General features: G+C 44.8%; 2 protein-coding genes and 1 long non-coding RNA gene across 7 annotated transcripts; 2 read left to right on the top strand and 1 right to left on the bottom strand.

Annotated features, from left to right (window-relative positions):
• The first annotated feature begins 252 nt into the window (after window positions 1-252).
• LOC129844037 (coatomer subunit gamma-2) lies at window positions 253-11,630 on the top strand. Its single transcript, XM_055912412.1, has 21 exons — window positions 253-386; window positions 1,046-1,179; window positions 1,268-1,339; window positions 1,600-1,755; window positions 1,970-2,062; window positions 2,172-2,258; window positions 2,457-2,614; window positions 4,865-4,998; window positions 5,162-5,229; window positions 5,328-5,516; window positions 5,791-5,886; window positions 6,117-6,360; window positions 6,681-6,756; window positions 6,852-6,955; window positions 7,173-7,367; window positions 8,860-9,041; window positions 9,375-9,504; window positions 9,785-9,882; window positions 10,044-10,182; window positions 10,806-10,904; window positions 11,126-11,630. Exons 1-21 carry the CDS (start codon window positions 350-352, stop codon window positions 11,254-11,256), a joined length of 2,622 nt encoding a protein of 873 aa, XP_055768387.1. The 5' UTR covers window positions 253-349; the 3' UTR covers window positions 11,257-11,630.
• On the bottom strand, window positions 11,631-27,449 carry LOC129844038 (mesoderm-specific transcript homolog protein-like). 5 transcript variants are annotated; one of them, XM_055912413.1, is made up of 12 exons: window positions 27,113-27,442; window positions 26,575-26,780; window positions 23,423-23,502; window positions 23,074-23,151; window positions 22,637-22,773; window positions 22,315-22,373; window positions 20,678-20,718; window positions 20,499-20,569; window positions 18,650-18,751; window positions 18,143-18,219; window positions 15,686-15,749; window positions 11,631-12,361 (listed from the first exon to the last, which is right to left on the bottom strand). In XM_055912413.1, exons 1-12 carry the CDS (start codon window positions 27,136-27,138, stop codon window positions 12,244-12,246), a joined length of 1,059 nt encoding a protein of 352 aa, XP_055768388.1. In that variant the 5' UTR covers window positions 27,139-27,442; the 3' UTR covers window positions 11,631-12,243. The 5 variants fall into 5 exon arrangements, with proteins under 5 accessions (XP_055768388.1, XP_055768389.1, XP_055768390.1 ...); XM_055912414.1 differs by having other exon boundaries at window positions 26,575-26,767; window positions 27,113-27,433; XM_055912415.1 differs by having other exon boundaries at window positions 26,575-26,767; window positions 27,041-27,119.
• Window positions 18,748-22,229, top strand: LOC129844039 (uncharacterized). Its single transcript, XR_008757893.1, has 3 exons — window positions 18,748-19,707; window positions 21,459-21,501; window positions 21,587-22,229. It is a non-coding gene; the product is annotated as an uncharacterized LOC129844039 (long non-coding RNA).

The following is a 27,449-nucleotide window of genomic DNA, read 5'->3' as shown; positions in this document are numbered from 1 at the left end:
ATAATGTATTGGGCCTATAGCTTACTGCACAAACCTCATTGCTACAGTACTGTTTTTAATTGGTTAATGTTGCATATGCTTTCATTGTTTAAGTCATGTTAATAAAAACACCAGAGCGGTAGATCTCGGCATGCATTTTGACTCAGAAAGTGATCTTGACTCAGAAAAGGTTGGTGACCACTGATCTATGCTCAGCTCACTACTCCCCCTGCTGCAAATCATTAAATTTGACGTCATTTCCGTCGACATGGACACAGACAGGAAGGTTGCATTTGGCGACGTGGACGTGACTAGTCGTCTGTTGTGAGGCTGTACACCAACCACACTGATCCACAAACATTCCGTAACAATGATAAAGAAATTTGACAAGAAGGACGAAGAGTCTGGTAAGATAAATTAAGTGTAAAGAAATCAATATAGCTACTTGGAAATAGGTAACGTTTTTTTGCCAACTAGTTACCGCTGACGTTAGCTAGCATTCTAGCTAGGTAACGTTAACTACACTAAGTTGGTATTCGTTTGGTGGATATTTTTTTGTTGTCAAATAGATGTCTGTCTTTGTTGATCACACTAGCTACGTGTGTTTATTTGTTGAGCAGATATGTAAATTGCCTGCTAGCTAGCTTAAAGCGTCTCTATCTGTCAAATTAGCTTGCAAACTAGCTAACGTGAGTTGGTTATGAAGACTAAGTTAACTGTGCCTAGTAAAACATACACTTATTCTTCTTTGGCTGTGCCGTGTAAAATTTGATAAGAGATTCAATATCTAGTTAGCTACATGTGTCTATCGATGTACCGTATACTGGTAGTTAGCTAGCTAATTTAGTTCATTTAAAAACTGTCAATGTCGTCTTGCTCACTCAAGTTTGTTGACCATAACTAGACGAGGTTTAAGCTACTACTTAAGTTATCTCGTTACGAAATACACATTCAACACGATATAGTAATGACGCATAGTAAGTGAACGACCTAGTTAGTCTTTATAGTTCCAATATAATCCAATTGTGTCTTAATGTTTCTATTTTCTCTTCGCTGCAACAATTAGGAAGTGGCTCTAACCCTTTCCAGCATCTTGAAAAGAGTGCAGTGTTGCAAGAAGCTCGTATCTTCAACGAGACTCCGATCAACCCCAGAAGATGTCTCCACATCCTCACCAAGATCATTTACCTGCTCAACCAGGTGAGAAACAAACCCATAACATGCAAACCAATTGTTTTGCATGTATACCCTTTGATATTAACAGAAGATGTTTTTATGTTCTGTCTAGGGGGAGCACTTTGGAACTATGGAGGCGACCGAGGCCTTCTTCGCAATGACCAGGCTCTTCCAGTCCAATGATGTGAGAATAAGTAATTGCTTTGGGTTTAATTAAATTATTGCTGATCATACAAGTAAACAACATTATCGACAGAACATACCGCAACATATACAATACATGATGACATAAACTCACAAACTAACCTCAAAAAGGTCCAACTAGTGCCATTAAATGAGTATTCAATGAGTAGTGTTGTAATTGACGTATTGTAGAGATGTGGCGCATAGTGTTTTTGTATAGCATTATCTGCTTTTTGAAAATGTTTCTCTGTATTCCTCCAGCAAACCCTGAGAAGGATGTGCTACCTTACCATCAAGGAGATGGCCAACATCTCTGAGGATGTCATCATTGTCACCAGTAGCTTGACCAAGGACATGACTGGCAAGGAGGATGTGTACAGAGGACCTGCCATCAGAGCTCTCTGCAGGATCACGGATGTCAGTCTGTCTCTCTCTCCCTCCATGTCTTTGTGTCTGTCTGTTTCTGTTTCTCTCCCTGCTTTTTATTAGGCTGTGTTTTCTTTTTGTTTCCATTCTGATAGCTGAACAGTATTTTATTTTTTACATCCAGCTTACATTGTGTTATTGTAATTGGACTAAACCTATGCTTTTTGGTCAAACTCAAGCCCTACTTTGTAACTCTGTCCCACAGACCACCATGCTGCAGGCCATTGAGAGATACATGAAACAGGCCATCGTTGACAAAGTGCCCAGTGTGTCCAGCTCTGCCCTGGTCTCCTCTCTGGTAAGAAATTACCCACACGGCGCCTGGATGTCTCAAGGTGACTGTGTCATTTGTAAGTACTCCCATTGCTTTGTGGTTAATGTATTTTGTGGTTTCTGTGTGTCTGTAGCACATGGTTAAGATGAGCTACGACGTGGTGAAGCGCTGGGTGAACGAGGCACAGGAGGCAGCTTCCAGTGACAACATCATGGTCCAGGTGGGTTACACACACTCTGTTGATAACCTGTTCATTAGGCACCAAGCAGAAGAAATAACCTATGTTTTACTGTTATTTTCACTCATTCAATATGAAATGCACTGAAAAAGGTTTTGATATGTTGTTCCCTAATGAACACAACCCGGGTAAGTTGAAAGAGAATCACTTCCACTGTGACCTCTGTGTGATTCCCCCCAGTACCACGCCCTGGGCCTGCTGTACCACCTGAGGAAGAATGACCGACTGGCCGTATCCAAGATGCTCAACAAGTTCACCAAGTCGGGCCTCAAGTCCCCCTTTGCCTACTGCATGCTCATCCGCATCGCCAGCAAGCTGTTGGAGGAGACCGAGGCAGGGTAGGTAGCACCATGGAAGCACTGCCACGCAGACCGAGGCAGGGTAGGTGGCACCATGGAAGCACTGTCACGCGGACCGAGGCAGGGTAGGTGGCACCGTGGAAGCACTGTCACGCGGACCGAGGCAGGGTAGGTGGCACCGTGGAAGCACTGTCACGCGGACCGAGGCAGGGTAGGTGCACCGTGGAAGCACTGTCACGCGGACCGAGGCAGGGTAGGTGGCACCGTGGAAGCACTGTCACGCGGACCGAGGCAGGGTAGGTGGCACCGTGGAAGCACTGTCACGTAGACCGAGGCAGGGTAGGTGGCTCCGTGGAAGCACTGTCACGCGGACCGAGGCAGGGTAGGTGGCTCCGTGGAAGCACTGTCACGTAGACCGAGGCAGGGTAGGTGGCACCGTGGAAGCACTGTCACGCGGACCGAGGCAGGGTAGGTGGCACTGTCACGCGGACCGAGGCAGGGTAGGTGGCACTGTCACGCGGACCGAGGCAGGGTAGGTGGCACTGTCACGCGGACCGAGGCAGGGTAGGTGGCACCGTGGAAGCACTGTCACGCGGACCGAGGCAGGGTAGGTGGCACCGTGGAAGCACTGTCACGCGGACCGAGGCAGGGTAGGTGGCACCATGGAAGCACTGTCACGTAGACCGAGGCAGGGTAGGTGGCTCCGTGGAAGCACTGTCACGTAGACCGAGGCAGGGTAGGTGGCACCGTGGAAGCACTGTCACGCGGACCGAGGCAGGGTAGGTGGCACTGTCACGCGGACCGAGGCAGGGTAGGTGGCACTGTCACGCGGACCGAGGCAGGGTAGGTGGCTCCGTGGAAGCACTGTCACGCGGACCGAGGCAGGGTAGGTGGCACCGTGGAAGCACTGTCACGTAGACCGAGGCAGGGTAGGTGGCACCGTGGAAGCACTGTCACGTAGACCGAGGCAGGGTAGGTGGCACCGTGGAAGCACTGTCACGCGGACCGAGGCAGGGTAGGTGGCACCGTGGAAGCACTGTCACGCGGACCGAGGCAGGGTAGGTGGCACCGTGGAAGCACTGTCACGCGGACCGAGGCAGGGTAGGTGGCACCTTGGAAGCACTGTCACACGGACCGAGGCAGGGTTGGTGGCACCATGGAAGCACTGTCACGCGGACCAAGGCAGGGTAGGTGGCACCGTGGAAGCACTGTCACGCGGACCGAGGCAGGGTAGGTGGCACAGTGGAAGCACTGTCACGCGGACCGAGGCAGGGTAGGTGGCACCATGGAAGCACTCAAGCGGACCGAGGCAGGGTTGGTGGCACCATGGAAGCACTGTCACGTAGACCGAGGCAGGGTAGGTGGCACCATGGAAGCACTGTCACGTAGACCGAGGCAGGGTAGGTGGCTCCGTGGAAGCACTTTCACGTAGACCGAGGCAGGGTAGGTGGCACCATGGAAGCACTGTCACGTAGACCGAGGCAGGGTAGGTGGCTCCGTGGAAGCACTTTCACGTAGACCGAGGCAGGGTAGGTGGCACCATGGAAGCACTGTCACGCGGACCGAGGCAGGGTTGGTGGCACCATGGAAGCACTGTCACGTAGACCGAGGCAGGGTAGATAAACACTGTCCTGGACTGTTTACTTGAATGTGTTTTCTAGTCTGTCTACAGTGGGTTGGTATCTAGTATTCCCTTTCATTGATATGTATAGTTTTTATTCAACACCAAGGGGAAGTGATCTGTGTAGCGACATCATGCATTTTTTTTTTTTTTTTTTTTTAACCTTTTATTTAACTAGGAAAGTCGGTTAAGAACAAATTCTTATTTACCATGACAGACTACCAAAAGTCCTGTGGAGACGGGGGCCTGGGATTAAAACAAATAAAATAAAGACAATATTAATATAGGACAAAACACACATCACGACAAGAGACAACACTACATAAAGAGAGACCTAAGACAACATAGCAAGGCAACAACACATGACAACACCGCATGATACAGAAGCAACACAACATAACAACAACATGGTAGCAACACAACATGGTAGCAGCACAAAACATGGTACAAACATTATTTGGCTCAGACAACAGCCCAAAGGGCAAGAAGGTAGAGACAACAATATATCACACAAAGCAGCCACAACTGTCAGAGTCCATACACATGGCAGCGGAGGACACAGAATGCACAGTGTCAAATTTTACTTTATAAACATATTGGGATATTTTTTTTGTCTTCTTGTGTGTGTGGCATTATAATACAGATGGTTGGCTATTTTCTGTTTGCAGACATGACAGTCCCCTGTTTGACTTCATTGAGAGCTGTCTGAGGAACAAGCATGAGATGGTGGTGTACGAGGCAGCCTCGGCCATAGTCCACATGCCCAACTGTACTGCCAGAGAGCTGGCCCCCGCTGTCTCTGGTGAGTCTCTGTAATTACAGCCAGTTTGGTAAATACACCTTACTTTCTGGTGTCCACATGTGGGTACCTACCTGTAGAAATAGATATTAGAGGTTGTAGTATCCTATGAACCTAGTACCTCTGGTTTTACCACTTGACTGTCTGTTATTGTGTTTCTCTCCAGTCCTGCAGCTGTTCTGCAGCTCTCCCAAAGCAGCCCTGAGATACGCAGCTGTCAGGACCCTCAACAAGGTGGGTCTCCACTTCTCCATGCTCTTCATTACTTTGTTACCTGTGTTTTACATTGAGTATACTGTATTTACAACCGCATTCCGTCGTTTGTCCACCAGGTGGCGATGAAGCACCCGTCGGCCGTGACTGCGTGCAACCTGGACCTGGAGAACCTGATCACTGACTCGAACCGCAGCATCGCCACGCTGGCCATCACCACGCTGCTGAAGACAGGCAGCGAGAGCAGTGTGGACCGCCTCATGAAACAGATCTCCTCCTTCGTCTCTGAGATCTCTGACGAGTTCAAGGTGAGGAGGAGGATGAGTTAGTTTAATGTGTAGTTTCTCCTCAATGATATGCTCTTGTTTTTCCCCTCTACAATACTCTAGTTGAATCATTTAGGAATTTAAATAGTTGGATAATCAATTAGAATACACTCAATATGTAATCCACCACCAAAAATATATTTGTCTGAAGTAAAACTATATTTTAAACAAACCACAACTACTTTAATCTATTTCCAAATGGGATATTATTTCACCAAAGTGAAGTCCTATCCTCTGACTGCTGAGTGTGTTTCAGGTGGTGGTTGTGCAGGCCATCAGTGCCCTGTGTCAGAAGTATCCCAGAAAGCACAGCGTCATGATGAACTTCCTGTCCAACATGCTCCGAGACGACGTGAGTGGAACACCCTGACTGAGCAGCCTAATGTCTTTTTTCACTGATGTGTAGGACAAGAGAACGTATTGAAGGACATTTATGTTTCACTGACATGAAACCATCTGGACTACAGACAAACAGGAGCTCTTTGGCCAACTCTGGCACATTGATATGACCACTCAGTTTTCTGATTTTATGTACCACTGTCCCTGAAACATAAATTCTTTCAATGATGCCTCTCCTCTCAGGGTGGCTTTGAGTACAAGCGGGCCATCGTGGACTGCATCATCAGCATCATCGAGGAGAACCCAGAGAGCAAGGAGACGGGGCTGGCCCACCTGTGTGAGTTCATCGAGGACTGTGAGCACACGGTGCTGGCCACCAAGATTCTCCACCTGCTGGGCAAGGAGGGCCCGCGCACGCCCTCGCCATCCAAGTACATCCGCTTCATCTTCAACCGCGTGGTGCTGGAGAGCGAGGCCGTCAGAGCCGGTGAGAAACGGGGGAGTGTGTGTGTTAACCCCTGCTGGCCTGGAGTTGTCAAAAGCATGTGTGTTTGAGAAACAGAGTTGTGTGTGTCTGGGTGCAACATGAATGGTAGTTCTGATAAGTCTGTTGGGATTGGCTCCATTAACTGGTGACATCACCAACCATGAAAGGATCAATTCACTAATATGAAGACAAATGGTATTTGCGCCTGGCTTTTCAACAGAAACTCACTGTTAATCATAAAGGGTTTAAACTAATGTGAGTTACCACGTTGTTGTTTATACACATTGTGTATTAACTAAGCTCCTTTCTCGTCCCTGTAGCTGCGGTGAGTGCTCTGGCTAAGTTTGGAGCCCAGAATGATGACCTTCTCCCCAGTGTGTTAGTCCTGATGCAGAGGTAGAGACAGCCTTTCACTGGCTCCCGGTCAGAATGATCCATTCCCTGTGTGGTTACCACTCTAAAGTGTGTTGACGTATGGTGTGTGTTACTAGGTGTATGATGGACAGTGACGACGAGGTGAGGGACAGAGCCACCTTCTACATGAACGTGCTGCAGCAGAAGCAGAAAGCCCTCAACGCTGCCTACATTTTCAACGGTGAGAACACACACTGCGCTCCTCGTCTCCTAACTTGAGAACACTAGAGTGTGTGGACATCTGTTCCAATTCAGGAAGTACGGTTGTGTTCTTTGATTGTGGTCACTCAAACTCTCTCAGTGAATCGACACGTGCAGAGAATTTATTTTTCTCCATCGAACCTCAAAATGCATAAATGTATTTCCTTTATTTAACCGTCTGTGTCTCCTCCTGTCAGGTCTGTCGGTGTCTGTCCCGGGTCTGGAGAAGTCCCTCCACCAGTACACCCTGGAGCCCACAGAGAAGCCCTTCGATATGAAGTCGGTTCCCCTGGCCAACACACCCATCACAGAGCAGAAGACCGAATTCGCTCCTGTGGCCACTAGCAAGCTTCCAGAGAAACCAGGCCCGACGCGCCAAGACATCTACCAGGGTACAGTCACCTTACTTGAAACTATCATGGCAAGACATCACAGAGTGATGGTGAATGCACCAATTTGTAAGTCGCTCTGGATAAGAGCGTCTGCTAAATGACTTAAATGTAAATGTAAGACATGGCGTTATCACAAGGAAACAAAACATTTGGTCTAAATTTCTGAAGTAAAAGGACCCAGTCACATTTATTTTCCAAGCTATAGCACACAGTATTTTGCATGGAAACACGTTCTTAATGAACCATAGAATTCAGTCTGCTAAGAGTTATTAGCCATGGAAAACCAAATATCATAGTAGCAGTAGTTGTGATGCTAGTATTGTGGCATCAACAACTTCAGAGCAGCAAAAACTTGAGGGCAGCTATAATATTGTAGTAGTTAGGACTAGGGGTGGATTCAGCTATAATATTGTAGTAGTTAGGACTAGGGGTGGATTCAGCTATAATATTGTAGTAGTTAGGACTAGGGGTGGATTCAGCTATAATATTGTAGTAGTTAGGACTAGGGGTGGATTCAGCTATAATATTGTAGTAGTTAGGACTAGGGGTGGATTCAGCTATAATATTGTAGTAGTTAGGACTAGGGGTGGATTCAGCTATAATATTGTAGTAGTTAGGACTAGGGGTGGATTCAGCTATAATATTGTAGTAGTTAGGACTAGGGGTGGATTCAGCTATAATATTGTAGTAGTTAGGACTAGGGGTGGATTCAGCTATAATATTGTAGTAGTTAGGACTAGGGGTGGATTCAGCTATAATATTGTAGTAGTTAGGACTAGGGGTGGATTCAGCTATAATATTGTAGTAGTTAGGACTAGGGGTGGATTCAGCTATAATATTGTAGTAGTTAGGACTAGGGGTGGATTCAGCTATAATATTGTAGTAGTTAGGACTAGGGGTGGATTCAGCTATAATATTGTAGTAGTTAGGACTAGGGGTGGATTCAGCTATAATATTGTAGTAGTTAGGACTAGGGGTGGATTCAGCTATAATATTGTAGTAGTTAGGACTAGGGGTGGATTCAGCTATAATATTGTAGTAGTTAGGACTAGGGGTGGATTCAGCTATAATATTGTAGTAGTTAGGACTAGGGGTGGATTCAGCTATAATATTGTAGTAGTTAGGACTAGGGGTGGATTCAGTTATAATATTGTAGTAGTTAGGACTAGGGGTGGATTCAGCTATAATATTGTAGTAGTTAGGACTAGGGGTGGATTCAGCTATAATATTGAAGTATTTAGGACTAGGGGTGGATTCAGCTATAATATTGAAGTATTTAGGACTAGGGGTGGATTCAGCTATAATATTGTAGTAGTTAGGACTAGGGGTGGATTCAGCTATAATATTGAAGTATTTAGGTCTAGGGGTGGATTCAGTTATAATATTGTAGTAGTTAGGACTAGGGGTGGATTCAGCTATAATATTGAAGTATTTAGGACTAGGGGTGGATTTGGAACTGGGCCTCTCTAATCTCTCCTCCTCCTGTCAACAGAACAACTGGCAGCCATTCCAGAATTCCAGGGCCTGGGTTCTCTCTTCAAGACGTCGGAGGCGGTGCAGCTGACCGAGGCGGAGACTGAGTATGTGGTGCGCTGCGTCAAGCACACCTTCGCCAGACACATGGTGTTCCAGTTCGACTGCACCAACACGCTCAATGACCAGCTCCTGCAGAAGGTAGGGCTACACTGGTGACTGGTGCGCTGTAGGAAGTTCACGGCTCCTAGAATGCTCAGCCATTGTCAATGTGTGGAGGTCTAGTTGGGTGCAAAATGGCTGCAGTGGCATCACCCCAAATCCCTCCTTACACTGTAGATATCTTTGAGCAGTTTGAAAAGCATAATCCTATTCAAATAATTTTATAAAGCTTTATTGTCCATTTCAATTGACAGTAGACAGAAACGTGACTTTGGTGCCTCACATTTAAAATCTACAACACTGACATTAAGACACAGGACTACATGCATAGAAATGTATTAAGTGGAAGTCCACTGGGTTGTTGTCCTTCAGGTTATGGTTCAGATGGAGCCGTCGGAGGCCTACGAGGTTCTCCACTACGTCCCTGCTGCTAACCTGCCCTACAGCCAGCCTGGCTCCTGCTACAGCCTGGTCAGACTGCCTGAAGATGACCCCACCGCAGGTTACTTTTATTAAACCTGTGTGTGACTGTGTGTGAGGGAGAGAGAGAAATGAGCCGTTTTCATGAGGGCAACTCTGAAGTGCTTAGTGTGACGTCAGTGTTGTAACTCTGTTAATACCCTTCTCAGAACTAAAGAATCCGAATGGTTTTCAATTGAGAGAGAAAAGCACTTTTCTGCTGGCCTTCTTCAAACACTAAGGACACTTACTTACATCACGTAGCCTAGTCATGTAATGTCTGCACTGTCTATGTCATATTAAATGTGTTCTCTGCTCTCCAGTGTCCTGTACGTTCAGCTGTACTCTGAAGTACCTGGTGAAAGACTGCGACCCCAACACAGGAGAGCCCGATGACGACGGTTACGATGACGAATATGTGGTATGAGCTCAATTTAAAACCTATTTTTAAAATTTTACTCATTTATCCAAAAAATAATTATATCTTGTTTACCGTCATTTGCCTAAATTCTCTATTCTCCCCTTTTTCTACCTTCTCTGCTCTCCTCTACCCCCCCCCCCCCCCCCCCCCGTGTGTGTCAGCTGGAAGACTTGGAGGTGACCGTTGCAGACCACATCCAGAAGGTGTTGAAGCCTAACTTTGCCGCAGCCTGGGACGAGGTGGGAGACGACTTTGAGAAGGAGGAGACGTTCGCCCTGGCCTCTGTCAGAACGTTAGACGGTAATTATTTCAATCGGGATCTTTGGATTTATCACCCCAACATTGAAACAGTGTACATTCTGTGAGCTGTTTTAGAGCAGTGGTTCCCATACATAGAAATATCATCATTAACAGTTCTATTGATTTTCTCCATACTTTTCTATTTCCATTGTGACTCGCTTAAAGCCTTTTGAGCTTGTTTGTGAGGCATCATATGGGCTATTTCTGACCATAATTCAGTCTTTAAATAGAACCCGTTGGAACTGGCCTCGTCAAAGTGTTTGAACTATGTATTTAATCCAGGTCTGGAGTTGGACCTGACTTAACGTTAAATGATCTTGTTAATTATCATCTTATGACACTGCTACATATTTAAAGCAGAGTGAGTAATATGTGTATTTGGACACAGGCACACTGAAGGCAGGTTGTATCTAGGGGGCTACAGTGTGTCAAGTAAAATCTCCAAGTTGTCTCTGTCGGGGCTGGTGGTAACGTCTCTGTCGGGGCTGGTGGTAACGTCTCTGTCGGGGCTGGTGGTAACGTCTCTGGTCATTCAAAATCCCATGGTACTTATTGTAAGAGATGGGGGAAGCCTCCTGTTGAGACTGTTGGTCACATCTCCCTGTTCCCTGTCGTCTCTGTAGAGGCTGTTGGTAACATCATCAGTTTCCTGGGCATGCAGCCCTGCGAGCGTTCAGACAAGGTCCCAGAAAACAAGAACTCACACATCCTCTTCCTTGCCGGTGGGTGTTTTATTTATTTATTGTATCTTGATTTTAATTAATTATTGTTTTGCTTTGTGAATTGTATTGTAGGCTCATTCTGTGCCCTTTATTACCGTAAATATGTTAAGTTCAGTTTCTAACCTTGACACGGCAGCTTGTTCAACTTCCTGTCACTAGTGTGATGGAAGCAAGCCCCCCCATGGTATGAATGAGTTTCTGTGTCCCTCCCCTTCCTCCAGGTGTGTTCCGGGGGGGTCATGACGTGCTGGTTCGCTCGCGCCTGGCCCTGGCAGACGGTGTCACTATGCAGGTGACGGTCCGCAGCTCGGATGAGACTGTTGTTGACATCATCCTAGCCTCCGTGGGCTAGAGGGCGCCAGCGGGGGATGTTCACCAACAGGCCGTGTCAATACAATGGCATATTCTAGTTGTTTTCTCCTCTTTTTCCCATTCACAATATTCTCTACACAATGTCCTCCCCTGCTTTATGTCGTTGGAATGTGTCTTGTGTTTTTGGGTAGTCTGAGATGGAAGACATTATGGTGAGGTGTGTGTACTACTGGCACCCTTCAACACAACTCATCTCTGTAGACTGGCCCCAGATCTGTTTGTGCTATATAACCAACTCCAATGGTCATTCATAGGTGTTGGCAAGGCAGCACAAACAGATCTGGGACCAGGCTAGTGTCATTAATGGCCCACGTTTTATCAAATCTATTAAATGTTGACCATGGAAGTACTGAATTATTGTTACAAGCTTTATTTAAAACTCCTTTTATTTCTAAAGTTTATTTCCTCCATCCAGAATTATTTTCCTTGGGTTGCAACCTGTTACGAATTACAACAAATAGATTGGACCCCAAAGATGAGATTACCTTGGGTGATCTTTCATGCTTCCAGTAAGATTTCCTATGTCCCTACTGCAGTAGTTGATCCATTTAGTGCTGTCATTTTGTTCATAGCGAGTAGCAGGAGACAGTATCTGTCAAACGTGGCTTGGTGCTTTTATGACATACCAGGAATGGATTCAAGATCACTGTGTCATATCAGCTATGATTCAATGTGCACAGTTCTCATCCAGGTTTGAGGTTTTTCAATTATGGGTGTTTGTTCACGACCCACCCAGTCAGAGCTGAATCTTCACAATTTTTTCCACAATGGGAGATGTGAAAATTTGTGTTCATTAGGCACCAAATGGAAGAAAACACTGAAACAGGGCTGAACTCCAATAAGAAATGCATGTTTTTGTTTTCCTATTGCAAAATGTTTTAACCTTCCCGTTGTGAGCCCGAATGAACATGACCCAGGTTATGCTCGTAGATGTCAAGTTCAGATTGTCTAATGCTGGTGAGTTGTCTCAGAAGGCGTTGATGAAGCTGAAGTAGGCGTTGAGGAAGCCAGTAGGGTCCTCCAGCTGGGGATAATGGCTGATGTGTTCATCTAGAACCGACACAGTAGACCTCTGCACCAGTTTCCTGAAGGACAATGACAACATTGGGTTGGGAGGGACAAGAGGACTTATTCATACAAAGGGAATACTTGCGTTCTGTAACACCCAAATGAATGATGGGGGATATATACAGAAAACCAAATACTTTGTCTACTACTGTATATACAGAATTGAAGCATTTGTCTCGGGGCTCTAATCAGTTCCGTTTTAGCCGACATCCGCATAGTGGTGGAGTTGCATTAGAGCTGTGGAACACAAGCAGCTCCTAGCATTATACATAAAGCGCACATTGCCATTGGCTGCACAGAGTCCCATTTAGAGAAATTCCAGCAGCCTTGTTTACAATTCTTAACACTGGAATGTGAAATCTAGCTACAGAGCCATTAGCCTGATACAGAAAAGGATTTGTAATGATTTTCAATTTGAGCGACATTTCTATATAGCCTACACTTTTTCGTTCTGGTCAGTCGCCTTCAATCGAGTCAGAGGGGGGTTCAAATCTTCCCTTTAGTGGTGCATTCCATCAGTCTCTACAAATCCCACACAACTCACGGCCAATGGTGGTGCATTGTGACTTGATTCACAAGTAAGGTTCGTCTCTTTTCCCTCTGATGCTTTGGATTGAATGTTGAGTAACTTTAAAGTTAAAAATATATATATTTTTATCGAAATCCTGCAGTGGCTGAGTGGAATTGTCACTGGCTTGCAGAGCAAGAAAATGGTTCAAAGCCCGAGTGGTTCTGTAGCTAAGGTTATATCCTGTGGCACAGAGGCTGTCAGAAGACTACAGACCGACAGGTACAAAGAACATGTTTTCTGCTTTTTCGGACTACAACCTTATGTTGAAGGAGACAAAGACGTCATGAAAGATGGTGGCATAAGAGAAAGACGTCTGTCTCTCAGTGGAGAGGTTGTGGGCTCCAATCCAAGCAGAGTCCATGGGGAAAGACTTGGCAGGGACCGTAAGATATTCTGGGGTGGTAATTATCAGTGTGAAGCATTGGTTGGACAAATGGTGAGCGAGTCAAAAGAGGGATCTATCCAGAGGGGTCCTAAAGAAATGATCAAACCGGAACAGCTGAAACTCCAGAAACTTGACACGGACTAGTTCAAGTATGGTGGTGGAGGAAGGTAGCAACTGAGAGGGGAGAATTGAGTAGAGTTCAAGGCAAGCAGAAGCAAAGACTAAACATACACTGCTCAAAAAAATAAAGGGAACACTTAAACAACACAATGTAACTCCAAGTCAATCACACTTCTGTGAAATCAAACTGTCCACTTAGGAAGCAACACTGATTGACAATAAATTCCACATGCTGTTGTGCAAGGAGGTGCACTGCCAGAGCCCTGCAAAATGACCTCCAGCAGGCCACAAATGTGCATGTGTCAGCATATGGTCTCACAAGGGGTCTGAGGATCTCATCTCGGTACCTATTGGCAGTCAGGCTACCTCTGGCGAGCACATGGAGGGCAGTGCGGCCCCACAAAGAAATGCCACCCCCCACCATGACTGACCCATCGCCAAACCGGTCATGCTGGAGGATGTTGCAGGCAGCAGAACGTTCTCCACGGCGTCTCGAGACTCTGTCACGTCTGTCACATGTGCTCAGTGTGAACCTGCTTTCATCTGGGAGAGCACAGGGCGCCAGTGGCGAATTTGCCAATCTTGGTGTTCTCTGGCAAATGCCAAACGTCCTGCACGGTGTTGGGCTGTAAGCACAACCCCCACCTGTGGACGTCGGGCCCTCATACCACCCTCATGGAGTCTGTTTCTGACCGTTTGAGCAGACACATGCACATGTGGCCTGCTGGAGGTCATTTTGCAGGGCGCTGGCAGTGCACCTCCTTGCACAAATGCGGAGGTAGCGGTCCTGCTGCTGGGTTGTTGCCCTCCTACGGCCTCCTCCACGTCTCCTGATGTACTGGCCTGTCTCCTGGTAGCGCCTGCATGCTCTGGACACTACGCTGACAGACACAGCAAACCCTTTTGCCACAGTTCGCATTGATGTGCCATCCTGGATGAACTGCACTACCTGAGCCACTTGTGTGGGTTGTAGACTCCCGTCTCATGCTACCACTAGAATGAGAGCACTGCCAGCATTCAAAAGTGACCAAAACATCAGCCAGGAAGCATAGGAACTGAGAAGTGGTCTGTGGTCACCACCTGCAGAATCACTCCTGTTTTGGGGGGTGTCTTGCTAATTGCCTATAATTTCCACCTTTTGTCTATTCCATTTGCACAACAGCATGTGAAATTTATTGTCAATCAGTGTTGCTTCCTAAGTGGACAGTTTGATTTCACAGAAGTGTGATTGACTTGGAGTTACATTGTGTTGTTTAAGTGTTCCCTTTATTTTTTTGAGCAGTGTATTTTTTCAAGATTTAACCATGGTGTTTCTGGTGAATTATTGCATGACCATCTGCATTTATATCTCTGACTACAGGGACCATGCCCCCTCTTCTGTCCTCTTCGCTCCCCATCTCAGAGATGAAGGGTGGTCCTCTTCAATCCAGAGCCAGGACGGATTCCAACCAGCAACCTCACCTGTGTGAGGCAGGGAGCATCCACCAGCGCCACAGACCCCTTCACACTAATAACTAGGAAACACTTATTAAAAAGGTAGACATCTAAAGAGAGTAGGTTCATGTTAAAAACAACATTGGATGGGATTTGATCCCATGACCATGGCGATGCAAGGCAGTGACAATTACTGTTGGTACGATAAACTGCTCTGACAAAGATGCATTTAACATTCTACACAACTAATGGACTGAGCTTTGAGCCCAAAAATACTTCTACAATATACTTTCTGTCTGTGTGTAGGGCTTGAATACCCTTTCTGGTATTTTTGCAGACATTAGAAGGAATGCACAGGCTTGTGCGCCAACAACAAGAGAAGAGGTACTACCTTATGTACCTTACGACAAAATAAAGGCTCGACACGCCATAGAAAGTGTATTTGTATTAAATTAATATCACGTTTTAGACGTCGACGAAACATTAGATCCTATTTCAGTTGAATGCATTCAGTAGTACAACTGACTAGGTATCCCCTTTTCCCTTATTTGAGACAGGAAAAAACAGGAGGACATTGTGCCTTAGACACTCACCGTAAACACCCCCATCATGTGGTTGTACATGATACTACAGCTCTTCATTTGGAAAGACAGCATTTACCATGCAAGCTCAACCCTAGCAAAACTCATTGAATATTCCTACACTCACAAATGTAACTACCCAATGCAAGTGAATGGCAATTATCCAGTGCATGTGAATGAAACTCTCACTTACACCTTAAATAACTCAATGCATGTCAATTGGATAAGAGTATGGAAGAGGTGCACTTACTGGTAAAGGAAGATGAATTGGGGGTGAGGGTTGACTGGATCCAGGGGTCCATAGATCATATGAACTGAAAGACAAGGAGGGAGAGAGATGACGTGGAGGAGTGGGATTTTCTTCTTTTTTTGCCTTGCAATGACAGGTTAGTCAATTAGCATCGAACTAAATCCACATGCCTTCTCATAACAATCAAATGTTACAATGCATCTAGTGATGACACACCGAAACACTTCGCGGTGAGGTGTTGAACAGGATTCTATGGGGATGGGACCCATGTGTAGTAGGGAGGGAGGTGTGGATCACACAGATCACGCCACTACCAGCTAACCTTAATGGGGCACAGATGGGCTAATAAACTCCTGGGAGGTATTAGTCTGCGCTAAGTAGATTAGCCTCACTGACTGACTCGCTGGTCACATCATAGTCTAAACCAGAGGGGAGTTTTACCGCTTACAGTCACTGTACAACGGCATTCAGAACTTCAGTGTACTAACTGACATGGCACTGTAGCTTGCTTTTGTGCAGTTTCATAGTAGGCACAAACCTACCTATTGCAGGAAATCAACAACAACAGATAGAACAGCAGTGACGGAGTTGAATGAATGACACATCATGTTCTTAAAGCTTCCTGCCATTGCCCTTCTGTCATTACAGTACCTTCAGAAAGGATTCACAGTCCTTGACTATTTACACATTTTCTTGTGTTTCATAATGCGATTAAAATAGGTTTGTCATTTTTTGTCAACGAACTATCCAAAATACTCATGTTAATGTGTGGTAATGGAAAGTAAACAGTAATATATTTGGATAAGAAAGGTATTCAACCCCCTGAGTCAATATATGCTATGATCACCTTTGGCAGTGATTACAGCTGTGAGTCTTGCTGGGTATGTCTAAGAGTTTTGCAAACCTGGATTGTACAATATTTGTCCATTATTCTTTTAAAAATTCTTCAAGCTCTGTCAAGTTCGATGTTGATCATTGCTAGACAGCCATTTTCAAGTCTTGCCATAGCTTTTCAAGTCGATTTAAGTCAAAACTGTAACTAGGCCACTCAGGAACATTCAATGTCATCTTGGTAAGTAACTCTAGTGTAGATTTGGCCTTGTGTTTTAGGTTATTGTCCTGCTGAAAGGTGGATTTATCTCCCAGTGTCTGTTAGAAAGCAGACTGAATCAGGTTTTCCTCTAGGATTTTGCCTGTGCATAGCTCTATTCCATTTTTTTCATATCCTAAAAAACTCCCTTGTCCTTGCCGATGACAAGCATACCCATAACATGATGCAGACACCACCATGCTTGAAAATATGAAGAGTGGTACTCAGTGATGTGTTGGATTTAGCCCAAAAGTAATGCTTTGTATTCTGGACAAAAAGTTAATTTCTTTGCCACATCTTTTGCATTATTACTTTAGTGTTAAATGTAGTAGTTAGTTAAATGTAACAAATGTAAATTAAATGTAACACTAAGGGTGTGTTCATAAATTCACTCTGGCTATCTACTTTGATTTCAGAGCGCTCTCGTCTGAGTGTGCCAGAGCGCAGAATAATTGATGCATTTACAAACCCTCAACACCTATTGAATATGGCCGGTGCAAACAGGATGCATTTTGAAATATTTTTATTCTTAACAGGCTTCCTTGTTTTCACGCTGTAATTTAGGTTAGCATGGTGGAGTAACTACAGTGTTTTTGATCCATACTCAGTTTTCACCGATCACAGCCATTTAACTCTAACTGGTTTAAAAATCCCCATTGGCCTCATGTTGAAATCCCTGAGCGGTTTCCTTCTTGTCCATCAACCGAATTAGGGAGGACACCTGTATCTTTGTAGTTGCTGGGTGTACTGATACACCATCCAAAGTGTAATTAATAACTTCCCCATGCTCAAAAGGGGTAATCAGTCTGCTTTTTAAAAATTTCTTCATCTACCAATAGGTTTTCCAATGCCTTCTTTGCAAGGCATTGGAAAACCTCCCTGGCCGTTGTCGTTGAATTTGTGCTTGAAATTCACTGTTCGACTGAAGAACCTTACAGATAATTGTATGTGTGGTGTACAGAGACGGGGTAGTCACTCAAAAATCATGTTACCACCATTATTACACACAGAGTGATTCCATGCAACTTATTATCTGACTTGTTAAGCACATTGTTATTCTTTACGTTATTTAGGCTTGTCATAACAAAAGGATTGGGGTAATGCGTGTAGATCAGTGACACAAAATCTACATTTAATCCATTTTAAATTCAGGCTGTAACAACAAAATGTGGAAAAAGTCCAGGGGTGTGAATACTTTCTGAAGGCACAGTATATCACTCATCTATTTGAGATTATATATATTTTTTGTTTTCATTCAGTTATCAAAGGTACAATCATTACTTGAGACACTCTTGTGTAGCAGACTTCACATAAACCGGGCATTGATGTTTCAATCATTGCTCAGCAACTAGACAGACAGTACTCACCAGGGATGAAAGTAGAGGTGAGAGCACCAACCCATCTGTCTCGGTGCTCGTCCCTCTGGTTAATAAACTGCAGGATACTAGGAGGAGAAGGGATATGCAATCTTATTACCATCACTATTAATCACAGATCAATCAGTCAATCACTTTTATCCATCACTGTATAGGGAGAAATGGGGAACTAGCTTTATGTTAATAAATTCAATCAAAACAAAACTACAAGGGTTGACAACATAATCTATGGAGGTGGAAACAATTCTCTGTTTATATACAGTATGTTAGAATTTAGATGGAAAATGTGCAAAGTTTTGTTCAGTGCAATTTGGTTTGATTGGGTTAAAATAATTTTTTGAAATCAATTTCTTTCACCTATAACAATGTATCAACTAACACCAAATTTGACTAGCCATGTTAGTTTGAAAAGAGTCAGAGATCTGTCTAGTGACTACTCTATTCCGTATGTATAGGTATTTAACTAGTGAGGTCTGAAAACAGTGTATGGTACAGTACCTGTCCATGACCAGGTTCCCATCATTGAAGCGGACCCCTGTCCACATGTCCAAGAACTCAGCGTCTGTGGGCTGGGTGTAAGGACCAAACACGTCCCCAAGCCTGACACGAAACCAAGAGTAAACAGGGTAAATGCTACATCTTCACAGTACATTAAATATGTTCACTCAAACTCAGTTGAGTGCTGGTTAGGTAACTTTAATCCTCCATGTTTTTACTCAGTTTGTTTCGCCAGCTATGCTTTGCAGCGAATATAAATACCTTCATAACATTTAAATAAAATGTGTTCTTCTATGAAACAGTAAAAATGGTTGAGGGGTTTATAATTTAGCTGAATGGACATAACTAGAGCTGTACTACTTGTGCCTAGTTAACTTGCCAACAATGTTCTTACTGTAAATGTCATTACGGTTACATGCTCACATTAATGTGGTTATTGTGCATAGTCATTAATAAAATAGTTCGATTCAAACGTTTAGATGCTTTGCAAGAATAACGATCTCTCTAATAATCATGTATACATGGACACGTCGGAAATCAGGTTACCCGATGGCACTCTGACAAATGCAGAAAATCGCCAATCAAAATAAACGTTCTACCACTGCGACCGCGTTATTTTTTGGGAAGCATAGTTGACATATAAAGCTTTTATGTGAAAACTACGTATGAAGCCGAAACCACAGAGACACGCCGTTAAAATTTGCGTGCGAGAGTAGAGTGCGTCAATTCACATACACAGTATCGCATATGCCAATTTAATGGTCATTACATAACAAACAGTTGTATTTGTTATGTTCGCTATGTGCCCTTGTGAATTATTGTGTTCCTTTTGATTAACGTTGTCCTACAGGAGCAACCGTACATGCCTACTCTAAACAGTTATGTTAGCTCACGAATGTGAAGAGTTGTTGCTCATACACCCGAGCAGATTTTTAAGAATGTATCTTGTCTCATTCGTTCTACACAACAGTATTCTCTCTTGAAATCAGAGTTCCTCGAGTTTCCCAGCCCTAGCCTGCCTAAGCTAAGTTATATTCCTGTGATGGAAATCAACACAGGTAGGCCTAACGTTAGTTTTCAAATATGCATTATTTGACACGGGCAGTTAAATGTAACACTAAGGGTGTGTTCATAAATTCACTCTGGCTATCTACTTCGATTTCAGAGCGCTCTCGTCTGAGTGTACCAGAGCGCAGAATAATTGATGCATTTACAAACCCTCAACACCTATTGAATATGGCCGGTGCCATTAAATCTTGGCAAAAATGCGTAATTAAATTGTTGCCAGCATCACAGTCACCAATGCTCTGGATAACATGAAAACGGCCAAACCAGCTCTGCAAGGGCGAGTAAAATGGTCATAGTGAGGTTCTCATTTTTGTCTGGAAGTAGCTAGCTAACGGCTTGGGTGCTTGACTGCCGTTGTGAGGTCAGAACGCTCGGATCAACCCTACTGCTCAGCCAGAGCGTCCAGTGTGCTCTGAATTTACGAACGCCCAGAGCGCACTGAGTGAATTTACGAACACACCGTAAATAGACACTTTGGGTGTGTTCGTAAATTCCATCTGGAGTGCCAGAGTGCATTCATAAACACAGGGTGTTGTCAGATTATAATAAACAAACATAACTTGTAACTTTAATATTGAGGTATGACTGTGCATATAAAGGTAATGGATTTGACTGCAGATAATTCAAAATACACAATGAAAAAAGATATCAATGACTGAGCCCCTTGCTGTAACCCTGTTAGCTTGAGCTCATGTGTCTCTTCTGTGTCCAAGTTAAAGATTCAAGAGATGTGTACAGTAGGAGGAAACGTATACAGTATGTGAGAACACAGTATGTGTACCCTTTAGAGAACACCATGTAGTTGGTGAGACGGGTCAGCACCGGAGAGAGGAAGCTGGAGTCCTTGAGGAGCTGTGTGGGAGACAGCATGGCGATGATCCAAAAGAACAACAATAAGCAGTTATAATGCTCAGAGAACAGTCAGATAATCCAGAATATCCACAGTAAATGTTGACTAACCTTCTGAAGGAATCTGGGATGGTGTGTTTCTGGGAATATGCCTGTTCAAGAAAACGTTTTTTTTTTACTTACATTAAATATTTCATAACCAAACATGGTAAGTTTACAGTAAGACAAATGCTATCAAAGCAATGTGTCACTTTGTCATGAAGTTGTTGACCGGTAATCTACTTTGTACACATGAAGTGGTCCTTGCTATGATCCTTGGGACGTTTAAAATGGTTAGTGTAGGGGTTTAGGGGAACAATGAAAAAATGCAGTGGAACTGGCTTCGAGGTCCAGAGTTGAGTTTGAGGGGGTAAGAGTTTAGGGTAGGGACATCCAAGGATTCCGGATAGCACTAACCCATAGGAAACTATTGCGGTATAGTGTGTATGACTCGGAGTAGAGGAATTTGGAAGAACAGAAATTCACTGATTTGAATGAGGGGTTAAACCAATGGTGATCAACTCTGGTACTGGTGAGAAGCAGGATTTAGTGGAAAAAAATATCGAATTGGGCTGCCTGTGTAAATGCAGTCTTAGTAAAAAATAAAATTATAATAATCGGACAAGACAGGTGAGTTTACACCAGCTGCCCATCGTTGTCTAATCAGGCTCTGATTGGTTACATGTTGTCCGCTACACAACATATAAATACACAAGTCTTTTCTCCTCACTTCACCAGCACTGTTCATTGGGTATCATGGCTGCTAGTACTGGCTCAGGGTAAGATGGTGGCAAGAGCAATGCTACTTTCATCACATTGAGTATGTTGTTTAACATTCAACCTCTGTCTGTAGGTGCCTCCTTGCTTTGCTGTTCATTGCTATCCTTATCAACAAGGTAAGAGCAACATTAAAGTACTGTTTGCTTGAGTTGTTTTTGGAAGTCTTATCTGAAGTTAACATTTAGTTTGTTCCTTCCCCAGTTGATAGGACCGTCTTTCTCCACCCTCTTCGAGCTAGACAGTGGTCGGAGCGACACCGACAAGCATATGCTGCCCCCCTCTCCTCCTGAGACTGAAGGCTCTATTCCCGTTCCATACCGACTAGCTCGTGTCAGCTCCAGCAGAAAGCAGCAGGTTCAGGAAGAGCCTGAAGCCTTCCAGAGCCCAGTGAGGTGTCTTTCCAATTCCAGAGCCTGGTGAGGTGCCTTTCCAGGGTGGAGAAGACCCTTTACTGCACCATTGGTGCCCCGGCTCTATCAAGATTCCTTGGCACGAGCAGAACAACCAGGAACCAGCAGTAAGGTTCTGATATCTTTTGGTTTATGTTCATGATTTCTTAGTATTGACGCAACTTCATGAATAATCCGTTTTCTTGTTGGCTACAACCATGGTTCTTCCCAGGCTACGGGTGGTGTCTGGTTGGAGTCTTCCCAGGGTGTATTTGTCTGGGTACCATCAGTATGGTCACTACATGGCTACTAGGTAAGGTTGTTACATCTTTCTGATGTGTTGCAGCTTTAACACTTATTTTTCTATTCCTGGCTAGCAGCTCTGTATTAACCTGGATCCTGATATCATTTGGCTATGCTGCTCTACAACCTTGAATAAATGACTTTAAAATGTTTTTGTCTGGCTTGCTTTGTACATTTTACTTAAGTATGGTTTGTTACCTGTAGCCAATCAGGAAAAGGTCTGAAACTGTACTCTACCTCCATTGGACAAACAGAGGCTGTTGATGGTCAAGTGTCCAGTCCTGTTGTGGTCACTCCTGTGAGATACAAAGATGGGGTCAGTTGGGAAAAGCTCTATAGCATCCATCATATTTCACCTTCCTGTGTTGGGTAATGGAAGGGAAAACACTAGACTATTGAGATGCAGCCCTATTATGTCAGAGTGGTTTCAGTGATGATGGTTCCTCCAGGATTGGCTTCCAAGCCCAACCTTGACCATCAGTATTGGAAATGCAAACTGACACACGCTCAGTGTTTAGGGGCAACTTCATTCTACTTTGTGCAGCAGTGCTGAGCTCACCTGTAGAGCAGTTCCAGGGCCACAGTGTCTCCATAGTCATGGGAGAGCAGGTTGAGCCTCTGCTCCGTCAGACCCAGGTGGGACACCAACGCCTCCACAACACTAGCCTGCTCAAAGATGGAGTAGCGGTGGGGCCTCTGTCAGGGAGAAATGTCAGTATAGGTGAGCACCTTAGCTAGAACAAAATGTGCATATTTCAATCATGTTTTTGTTCATGCAATTTTCCTACTGGTCTACTTTCCTGTAGTGTATAGGTTAGCATTACTTGCCATTCCTCAGTTATTGGCAATTGTTTGCTTGCTTTGTCATTACATTTGGCACTGTTTGTGGGTTAATGTGTACGTCTCTCTCTCCCTGGTAGATTTCCCTGGCATTCTAACCGATGCCTCAAAGGCCGTTTCGCCCACAATTCAAGTCTGTCATAGCCTGCGACTCACCGGTTTGTCACTGAAGCCAAAACCAAGAAAGTCCAGAGCAATGACCCGGTTAAAGCGCCGATTCAGGGGCTCCCATATCTGTAATACAGTAACACACCTGGCATTCAGACACCTGGGTCATGTTCATAAGGCACAAAAAATGACATGAACCTGGGTACTACCTGAACTTGTCCAAAAAGGGATGCTTGTGTTCATGTCCGGTTGAAAAAAAAATTCTACGGTGTGCCCTATTGAACATGGCTCTGTTGACAATATACCATCTGAGAGTGTGGAATAAGAATTATCCCAGCAAACCAACTGATCTGTGCATAACATTTTATAGATAAGCCCCTTTCTCTCATCAGCGTACCTTGTACCAGTCCAGGCTGGAGGTAGGGAAGCCATGGAGGAGAATGACCACATCAGAGCTGCCTACAGCACCATAGGTCTCTGGTAGAGGAAAAAGTAAAGCATACACATTGTTCATCACGTACCATGACCTGCTACACGCACCACGAAAATATGTTACATAGGTCAAAGTAAAGGGCTAAAACTGGTGCTTGGAACTTGCCATTGTAAAGTGCAAATGATGACTGATCTGAACATGGGCTCCAACTTCTAGCAGTCCAGACTGTTCACTGTACTGATGAAGGAGCCACTAGATGGCTACAGTAGTCTGCATCACTGCATGCATCTCAATAATGTAATGAGACGCTAATTAAAGCTCTGTTTCTTTATTTCGCCCACATTCATGTGTGACAACTGGACAGGTGAAAAAAATGCTTACTCCGCTCCTGTCAAATCAATGTGCTTTATTGGCATGACTTAAAGTACATATTGCCAAAGCTTACTTTGGAGATTTACAATATTAACATAATTAAAATAATATTGTCAACGCGACAACAGTAACAACAATAAAGTGTCAAAATAACCATACAATTAACAATGGCATAGAGGACATGTGCAGGTTGATTGGTCTGTCAGACACTGTCCCTCAACTTATGGCAGGCAGCAATGTAGTGCGCTGCCAACCCACAGCTCTCTGCGTCCTCCCCCAACAGGACGGGTAGCCTACTCTCATCAGAGAGGTCTTTGAAACCTTGAAGAAGGGTTTCAAATCTGGGGTAATTACACTCAAATTGTTATACACTGCTCAAAAAAATAAAGGGAACACTTAAACAACACAATGTAATTCCAAGTCAATCACACTTCTGTGAAATCAAACTGTCCACTTAGGAAGCAACACTGATTGACAATAAATGTCACATGCTGTTGTGCAAATGGAATAGACAAAAGGTGGAAATTATAGGCAATTAGCAAGACACCCCCCAAAACAGGAGTGATTCTGCAGGTGGTGACCACAGACCACTTCTCAGTTCCTATGCTTCCTGGCTGATGTTTTGGTCACTTTTGAATGCTGGCGGTGCTCTCACTCTAGTGGTAGCATGAGACGGAGTCTACAACCCACACAAGTGTCTCAGGTAGTGCAGTTCATCCAGGATGGCACATCAATGCGAACTGTGGCAAAAAGGTTTGCTGTGTCTGTCAGCGTAGTGTCCAGAGCATGCAGGCGCTACCAGGAGACAGGCCAGTACATCAGGAGACGTGGAGGAGGCCGTAGGAGGGCAACAACCCAGCAGCAGGACCGCTACCTCCGCCTTTGTGCAAGGAGGTGCACTGCCAGAGCCCTGCAAAATGACCTCCAGCAGGCCACAAATGTGCATGTGTCAGCATATGGTCTCACAAGGGGTCTGAGGATCTCATCTCGGTACCTAATGGCAGTCAGGCTACCTCTGGCGAGCACATGGAGGGCTGTGCGGCCCCACAAAGAAATGCCACCCCACACCATGACTGACCCATCGCCAAACCGGTCATGCTGGAGGATGTTGCAGGCAGCAGAACGTTCTACACGGCGTCTCCAGACTCTGTCACGTCTGTCACATGTGCTCAGTGTGAACCTGCTTTCATCTGTGAAGAGCACAGGGCGCCAGTGGCGAATTTGCCAATCTTGGTGTTCTCTGGCAAATGTCAAACGTCCTGCACGGTGTTGGGCTGTAAGCACAACCCCCACCTGTGGACGTTGGGCCCTCATACCACCCTCATGGAGTCTGTTTCTGACCGTTTGAGCAGACACATGCACATTTGTGGCCTGCTGGAGGTCATTTTGCAGGGCGCTGGCAGTGCACCTCCTTGCACAAAGGCGGAGGTAGCGGTCCTGCTGCTGGGTTGTTGCCCTCCTACGGCCTCCTCCACGTCTCCTGATGTACTGGCCTGTCTCCTGGTAGCGCCTGCATGCTCTGGACACTACGCTGACAGACACAGCAAACCTTTTTGCCACAGTTCGCATTGATGCGCCATCCTGGATGAACTGCACTACCTGAGCCACTTGTGTGGGTTGTAGACTCCGTCTCATGCTACCACTAGAGTGAGAGCACCGCCAGCATTCAAAAGTGACCAAAACATCAGCCAGGAAGCATAGGAACTGAGAAGTGGTCTGTGGTCACCACCTGCAGAATCACTCCTGTTTTGGGGGGTGTCTTGCTAATTGCCTATAATTTCCACCTTTTGTCTATTCCATTTGCACAACAGCATGTGAAATTTATTGTCAATCAGTGTTGCTTCCTAAGTGGACAGTTTGATTTCACAGAAGTGTGATTGACTTGGAGTTACATTGTGTTGTTTAAGTGTTCCCTTTATTTTTTTGAGCAGTGTATATTTTCGACATTTTGTCAGGAAATGCAGCTCTGTCTCGGGTTTTGCTGTGGTGCAGTGGTTGCACAGCCTTTCCTCTACAGGGAGCCAGGTTTTCCTGTGTCTACCCTTCTCAATGGCATGGCTGTGCTCACTGAGCCTGTACTTTGTCAAGGTTTTTCTAAGGTTTTGATCAGAAACCATGGTCAAATAGTTTGCTGCAGTGTACTGTCAATTTAGGGCCAGATAGCACTGCATTTTGTTTTGTGCTTTGTGTTTCCCAATAAGTAATGTAGTTTTGACTGTTGTAATTTGGTTTATTCTGATTGGATGTTCTGGTCCTCAGCCCCAGGACCAGCTGGATGAGGGGACTCTTGGCATTGCAGGGCTTGGTAATAATATGAGAGGGGGTCACTGTATTTTAGATGTTTCCAAAACTGAATTGCTCTTGTTTTTAGTTTGTATTATTAGTGGATATTGGCCTAATTCTGCCCTGTGTGCATTGTTTGTAGTTTTCCTCTGGACATGTTGGTGAATCTTACAGAACTCTGCATTCAGGTTTCAATGGGGTGTTTGTCCCATTGGGGGAAATCTTGTTTTGGAAGTGGACCCCACACCTCGCTGCCATAAAGTGCAATTGGTTCAATAACACATTCAATTAGTCTTTAAAAATCAGTACAGTGCAGCACTATCAGGTATGTGCAGGGGATAGGGAGATGGATTCATAAGCAAGTTCAATTTGAAATGTATGATGTTTGGACGTATTTAATCAGAATCAAATGAGAACACACCCTATTCCTCCATTCTACTCTTACTGATGCCAAATCGTACCTCTGTAGAATATATTGTTGCTCCTGAAAGTGAAGAATGCTCCGGCAGAGCGCCAGGTCAGGAGGGCTGGAGACAGTTGGGGAGGGGGGATGTGCAGATAGACTGCCAGCAGAGGAATGCACAGCAAGCCCACAAGAAGCCACCATTCCCTCATCTTTCCTTTAGTAGGAGGGCCGGTCTCGCATTCCGCACTCTGGCAGACAACACTGGGGTCACGTCACGACATTTCATTTAGGCTACTATCACCCTTTAACATGAATGGTCTACAAGTACCAGACCTATTGTGTGATAATGTCATGTGACACCCCGCTACTTACTGTCTATTCATAAATGATTGAAGCAACATAGTCGGCAAAACTAGACTTTGGAATATCGTCAAACTAGTGGGCTACATGTAAACGTCACGGTCTCCTTGCAACAATAGGCTATACTATCATTCTGTTTTAAAAATAAAGCATTAGCCTACCTCTTGGAAATGTGTCAATTCTTAACACTAAAATAACACTTCCGCCCGGGGCACTGTCAGTTCTGTACCTACCTACAGCCGAGACGCGGTTCTGTCATCCCTATGTGCTCAGTGCGTCCGGGTCACCTGGGTAGGTTTCGAACCTTGGCCCAGTGCACTGCATTAATGCAGGGTCGGGGAATGGTATTATTTTGTAGTGTCGCATGGAGAATTGCCAGGGTGCTAAGCGCTAAATCTTCAGGAGCCATCTGTCGGTGTGGATGTCCAATAAGCATGCCAATGATACATGCCACCTGTGTTTGAGGTTTTGTATTCGTGCGCCCCGTTCCAAATGTCCACTTTCATGTAACAAACCATATACTGATTTGAATATGACTATTACAACAAAACTTACACTAGGGAAGGCTAC

The sequence above is a fragment of the Salvelinus fontinalis genome, unplaced genomic scaffold, assembly GCF_029448725.1.
Source record: "Salvelinus fontinalis isolate EN_2023a unplaced genomic scaffold, ASM2944872v1 scaffold_0167, whole genome shotgun sequence".
Lineage (NCBI taxonomy): Eukaryota > Metazoa > Chordata > Actinopteri > Salmoniformes > Salmonidae > Salvelinus > Salvelinus fontinalis.
This window is presented reverse-complemented; position numbering and strand designations above follow the sequence as displayed.

Coding starts and splice junctions, on each gene's coding strand:
- LOC129844037 (XM_055912412.1), top strand. CDS start 350: ATGATAAAGAAATTTGACAAGAAGGACGAAGAGTCTG. Junction 6,361..6,680: donor GAGCGAGGCCGTCAGAGCCG/GTGAGAAACGGG, acceptor TCGTCCCTGTAG/CTGCGGTGAGTGCTCTGGCT. Junction 9,883..10,043: donor GTTACGATGACGAATATGTG/GTATGAGCTCAA, acceptor CGTGTGTGTCAG/CTGGAAGACTTGGAGGTGAC.
- LOC129844038 (XM_055912413.1), bottom strand. CDS start 27,138: ATGACAGAACCGCGTCTCGGCTGTAG. Junction 26,781..27,112: donor GAACCGCGTCTCGGCTGTAG/GTAGGTACAGAA, acceptor ACGTGACCCCAG/TGTTGTCTGCCAGAGTGCGG. Junction 23,503..26,574: donor CAACAATATATTCTACAGAG/GTACGATTTGGC, acceptor TTCCTCTACCAG/AGACCTATGGTGCTGTAGGC.